The following is a 6,000-nucleotide window of genomic DNA, read 5'->3' as shown; positions in this document are numbered from 1 at the left end:
AAGGGAATGCTTCCAGTTTTTGCCCATTCAGTATGACATTGGCTGTGGGTTTGTCATAAATAGCTCTTACTATTTTGAGATATGTTTCATCAATACCTAGTTTATTGAGAGTTTTTAGAATGAAAGGCTGTTGAATTTTGTCAAAGGCCTTTTCTGCATCTATTGAGAAAATTATGTGGTTTTTGTCATTGGTTCTGTTTATGTGATGGATTATCTTTATTGATTTGGTATGTTGAACCAGTCTTGCATCCCAGGGATGATGCTGAGTTGATCCTGGTGGATAAGCTTTTTGATGTTTTGCTGGATTTGATTTGCCAGTATTTTATTGAGGATTTTTGTATCGATGTTCATCAGGGATATTGGACTAAAATTCCCTTTTTTGTTATGTCTCTGCCAGGCTTTGGTATCAGGAGATACTGGCCTCATAAAATGAGTTAGGGAGGATTCCCTCTTTTTCTATCATTCAGAATAGTTTTAGAAGGAATGATAACAGCTCCTCTTTGTAACTCTGGTAGAATTCGGTTGTGAATTCATCCGGTCCTGGACTTTTTTTGGTTGGTAGCCTATTAATTATTGCCTCAATTTCAGAACCTGTTATTGGTCTATTCAGAGATTCAACTTCTTCCCTGTTTAATCTTGTGAGGGGGTATGGGTCCAGGAATTTATCCATTTCTTCTGGATTTTCTAGTTTATTTGTGTAGAGGTGTTTATAGTATTCTCTGATGGTAATCTGCATTTCTGCAGGACCAGTGGTGATATCCTTTTCATCGTTATTTATCACATCTATTTGATTCTTCTCTCTTTTTTCTTTATTAGTCTTGCTAGCGGTCTATGTATTTTGTTGATCTTTTCAAAAAAAACAGCTCCTGGATTCATTGATTTTTTGAAGGGTTTGTTGTGTCTCTATCGCCTTCCGTTCTGCTCTGATCTTAGTTATTTCTTGTCTGCTGCTAGCTTTTGAATTTGTTTACTCTTGCTTCTCTAGTTCTGTTAATTGTGATGTTACTGTGTCAATTTTAGATCTCTCCTGCCTTCTCTAGTGGGCATTTAGTGCTATAAATTTCCCTCTACACACTGCTTTAAATGTGTCCCAGAGATTCTGGTATGTTGTATCTTTGTTCTCATTGATTCCAGAGAACATCTTTATTTCTGCCTTCACTTCCTTATTTACCCAGTAGTCATTCAGGAACAGGTTGTTCAGTTTCCATATAGTTGTGTGATTGAGTCACTTTCTTAATCGTGAGTTGTAATTTGATTTCACTGTGGTCTGAGAGACAGTTTGTTGTGATTTCTGTTCTTTTACATTGCTGAGGAGTGTATTACTTCCAATTACGTGGTCAATTTTGGAATAAGTGTGATGTGGTGCTGAGAAGTATATTCTATTGATTTGGGGTGGAGAGTTCTGTAGATGTTTATTAGGTCCTCTTGGTCCAGAGCTGAGTTCAAGTCCTGAATATCCTTGTTAACGTTCTGTTTTGTTGATCTGTTAATATCGACAGTGGGGTGTTAAAATCTCCCATTATTATTGTGTGGGGAGTCTAAGTCTCTTTGTAGGTCTCTAAGAACTTGCTTTACAAATCTGGGTGCTCCTGTATTTGGGTGTATACATATTTAGGATATTTAGCTCTTCTTGTTGAGTTGATCCCGTCACCATTATAATGCCCTTCTTTGTGTCTTTTGATCTTTGTCAGTTTAAAGTCTTTTTATCAGAGACCAGGATTGCAACCCCTGCTTTTTTTTTGCTTTCCATTTGCTTGGTAGATCTTCCTCCATCCCTTTATTTTGAGCCTATGTGTGTCTTTGCACATGAGATGGGTCTCCTGAATACAGCACACCAATGGGTCTTGACTCTTTATCCAATTTGCCAGTCTGTGTCTTTTAATTGGGGCATTTACCCCATTTACATTTAAGGTTAATAGTGTTATGTTTGAGTTTGATCCTGTCATTATGATATTAGCTGGTTATTTTCCTTATTAATTGATGCAGTTTCTTCATAGCATCGATGGTCTTTACAACTTGGCATGTGTTTGCAGTAGCTGGTATGGGTTGTTCCTTTCCATGTTTAGTGCTCCCTTCAGGAACTCTTGTAAGGCAGGCCTCGTGGTGACAAAAATCTCTCAGCATTTGCTTGTCTGTAAAGGATTTTATTTCTCCTTCTTTTATGAAGCTTAGTTTGGCTGGGTATGAAATTCTAGGTTGGAAATCTTTTCTTTAAGAATGTTGAATATTGGCCTCCACTGTCTTCTGGCTCATAGGGTTTCTGCCAAGAGATTTGTTGTTAGTCTGATGGGCTTCCCTTTGTGGGTAACCTGACCTTTCTCTCTGGCTGCCCTTAACATTTTTTCCTTCATTTCAACTTTGGTGAATCTGACAATTATGTGTCTTGGAGTTGCTCTTCTCAAGGAGTATCTTTGTGGTCTTCTCTGTATTTCCTGAATTTGAATGTTGGCCTGCCTTGCTAGGTCAGGGAAGTTCTCCTGGATAATATCTTGAAGAGTGTTTTTTAACTTGGTTCCATTCTCCCCATCACTTTCAGGTACACCAATCAAACATAGATTTGGTCTTTTCACATAGTCCCATATTTCTTGGAGGCTTTGTTCGTTTCTCTTCAGTCTTTTTTCTCTAATCTTGTCTTCTCACTTTATTTCATTAATTTGATCTTCTGTCACTGATATCCTTTCTTCCGCTTGATCAAATTGGCTACTGAAGCTCATGTATGCTTCACGAAGTTCTCTAACTGTGGTTTTCAGCTCCACCAGGTCATTTAAGCTCTTCTCTACACTGGTTTTTCTAGTTAGCCATTCATCTAACCTTTCTCCAAGGTCTTTAGCTTCCTTGCAACTGGTTAGAGCATGATCCTTTAGCTCGGAGAAGATTGTTATTACCATCCTTCTGAAGCCTACTTCTGTCAACTTGTCAAACTCATTCTCCATCCAGTTTTGTTCCATTGCTGCCAAGGAGTTGTGTTCCTTTGGAGGAGAAGAGGTGTTCTGGTTTTTGGAATTTTCAGCCTTTCTTCTCTGGCTTCTCCTCATCTTTGTGGTTTTATCTACCTTTGGTCTTTGATGTTGGTGACCTACATATGGGATTTTGGTGTGGATGTCCTTTTTGTTGTTGTTGATGCTATTCCTTTCTGTTTGTTAGTTTTCCTTCTAACAGACAGGCCTCTCAGCTGCAGGTCTGTTGGAGTTTGCTGGAGGCCCACTCCAGACCCTGTTTTCTTGGGTATCACGAGCAGAGGCTGCAAAACAGCAAATATTGCTGCCAGATCCTTCCTCTGGAAGCTTTGTCCCAGAGGGGCACCCACCTGTATGAGGTGTCTGTTGGCCTCTACTGTGAGGTGTCTCCCAGTCAGGCTGCCTGGGGGTCAGGGACTCATTTGAGGAGGCGGTCTGTCCATTATCAGAGCTTGAATGCCATGCTGGGAGAACCACTGCTCTCTTCAGTGCTATCAGGCAGGGATGTTTATGTCTGCGGAAGTTGTCTGTTGCCTTTTGTTCAGATACGCCCTGCCTCAGAGGTGGAACCTAGAGAGGTGGTAGGCCTTGCTGAGCTGTGGTAGGCTCTTCTCAGTTTGAGCTTCCCTGCCGCTTTGTTTACACTGTGAGCATGGAACTGGTTACTCAAGCCTCAGCAATGGTGGACGCCCCTCCCCCCGCCAAACTCTAGCATCCCAAGTCAAGCTCAGACTGCTACACTAGCAGCGAGTAAGGCTCCATGGGCATCAGACCCACCAAGCCAGGTACGTGAGGGAATCTCCTGGTCTGCCGGTTGCGAAGACCATGGGAAAGGTGCAATATTTGGGCAGGAGTGTACCACTCCTCCAGGCACAGTCATTCACTGCTTCCCTTGGCTAGGAAAGGGATATCCCCTGACCCCTTGCACTTTCCGAGTAAAGTGATGCCCTGCCCTGCTTTGGCTCACCCTCCATGGGTTGCCCCCACTATCCAACCAGTCCCAATGAGATCAACAAGGTACCTCAGTTGGAAACGCAGAAGCCACCCATCTTCTGCATAGATCTCACTGAGAATTGTAGACCGGAGATGTTCCTATCTGACCATCTTGGAAGTGACCTGGACTGTAATTTTATAAGGTGGCCTCAGCCAATTACAGCAGCTGTTCCCTGTCAGAGGGGCTAGAGGTTCAGTGAGAGGAGTGGAAGAGGTGCAGTGCTGTGTTTATTCACTAGAAGCAAGTGGGAGAAGTTTTTGCCTCTTAGTACTTCATCTTCTCTCATCGATTCCTCAGAAACTGCAGTGCTGGCTGCAGGGTGCTGTGGAGCTGGCATGGCCCACACAGGCAATGTGACTAATAGAAAGAACACACAGCTCTGGATGTCCATAGGCCTTACACCAACTGCCACTGAAACATTTAATCGTTGTGAGCATTTGATGATTTACTTGCCTTCAATTTGTCACAGACCTAATATTCTTTTTAAAAATAAAATATTTTAAACATATGAAACATTATGGAGAATGGCATGGGAAATACCCATGTATGCACCACCCAGCTTAACAAATGCTCTACTGTCGTTTCTAACCATGGTCTCTTTGAAGAGCTCTTTTGTCTTTCAATGTCTCTTTCTTGTTTGGCCCACATTATCCTTCATCATATGAAGACTTGGTTGGCTCCTGTGTCAGTCTCTTGCTGTGTGTCATACCTAATGAACTAGAACCTAAAATTGCTGTGTATTGTACAACTAGAGTATTGTGTAATGTCAGGATCAAAGTCTGGCTTCCTGGGTTGGGCTCCAGCTGTAGAATAAGGTTGATCAACTCTGTGTTTTCCACACAGCTTTTATGATGGTCGACAGCCTGTGCTGGCTATCACAGATCCCAACATGATCAAAACAGTGCTAGTGAAAGAATGTTATTCTGTCTTCACAAACCGGAGGGTAAGCATTCATGTGTTGAAATTAAAATGCTGATTGATTGATTAAGTTTATATTTTGAAATTCTTATCTATTCATAGACAGTTGCCTAAAAAATGTACAAGAAGGTTCCATGTCCACTTCATCCTGTCCCCACCAATGGTAACACCTTGCAGTCTTGCATAACTATAAATACAGTATATTCACGTTCTATAGTACAGGAAATCAACATTGATACAGTTCACAGAGCTTATTCAGATTTCACCAACTTTATGTGCCCTCATTTGTGTTCTATGCAAATTTATCACAATAATAGATTTGTGCAATGACTAGCATGATCAAGATGCAGAACCCATTTGCATTCTATGCAAATTTATCACATTAGTAGATTAGTGCAACGACCAGTATGATCAAGCTGCAGATCCACTCTGTCTCCATGTGGCTCTCTCCTGCTTTCCTACAGTGACAAGTCTTTTTCTTTGGCAGGGTCCATATCAGAGCAAACTTTTTAAAATTTTGAGGTGGCCAATGTATTAATATTTCCTTTTCTGGATTGTGCTTTTGGTGCCAAGTTTGAAAGTTCTTTGCCAGCCCTCCTTCCTATATTGCTGTTTTTTTCTAAAAGTCATAAAATTTAATGCTTTACTAAATGTAACTCTATTATCCATTTTGTGTTTTTTTTGCATAAGGTATGAGATTTAGATCAAGCGTCATTTTTTGTTGTTGTTGTTGCTTATGGCTGTCCAATTCTTCCAATGCCATTTTTGGAAAGGTGGGCATATTGTTAAAAATCACCTGGGCATACTTCTTTGCATCTCTCACGTACTACTCTGTCCCATTGATCACTTTGTTTATTATTCCACCAGTACCACACTGTGGTGACTCTAATAGCTGTACAGTAACTCTTAACATCATGTGGAGTGATTCTTCCCACTTTAATTGACTTATTTTTCTCAGATTTGTTTTAACTCTTCCTGGTCCTCTGCTTTTCCATAAAAATTTAGAATGAGTTTATCAGTGTCTACAAATAAAGGTGCTGTTATTTTGATGAAAATTGAATTAAATATGTAGACCAATTTATGGAAAATTTGTATCTTTACCATTTGGTCTTTCAATTCATGAACATAGTA

At 40.6% G+C, this 6,000-nt stretch overlaps 1 protein-coding gene across 3 annotated transcripts in view; it reads left to right on the top strand.

The window, feature by feature from the left end:
- LOC105513064 (cytochrome P450 3A8) overlaps positions 1-6,000 on the top strand; it is a 91,419-nt gene that overhangs the window by 13,375 nt on the left and 72,044 nt on the right. For all 3 annotated transcript variants that reach the window (XM_011943842.1, XM_011943841.1, XM_011943838.1), the window contains exon 4: positions 4,795-4,894. In XM_011943842.1, the coding sequence (XP_011799232.1) occupies positions 4,795-4,894 (100 nt within the window). The remainder of the gene's footprint in view (positions 1-4,794; positions 4,895-6,000) is intronic.

This window comes from Colobus angolensis, unplaced genomic scaffold (assembly GCF_000951035.1).
Source record: "Colobus angolensis palliatus isolate OR3802 unplaced genomic scaffold, Cang.pa_1.0 Scaffold222, whole genome shotgun sequence".
In the NCBI taxonomy this organism is placed as follows: Eukaryota; Metazoa; Chordata; class Mammalia; order Primates; family Cercopithecidae; genus Colobus; species Colobus angolensis.
This window is presented reverse-complemented; position numbering and strand designations above follow the sequence as displayed.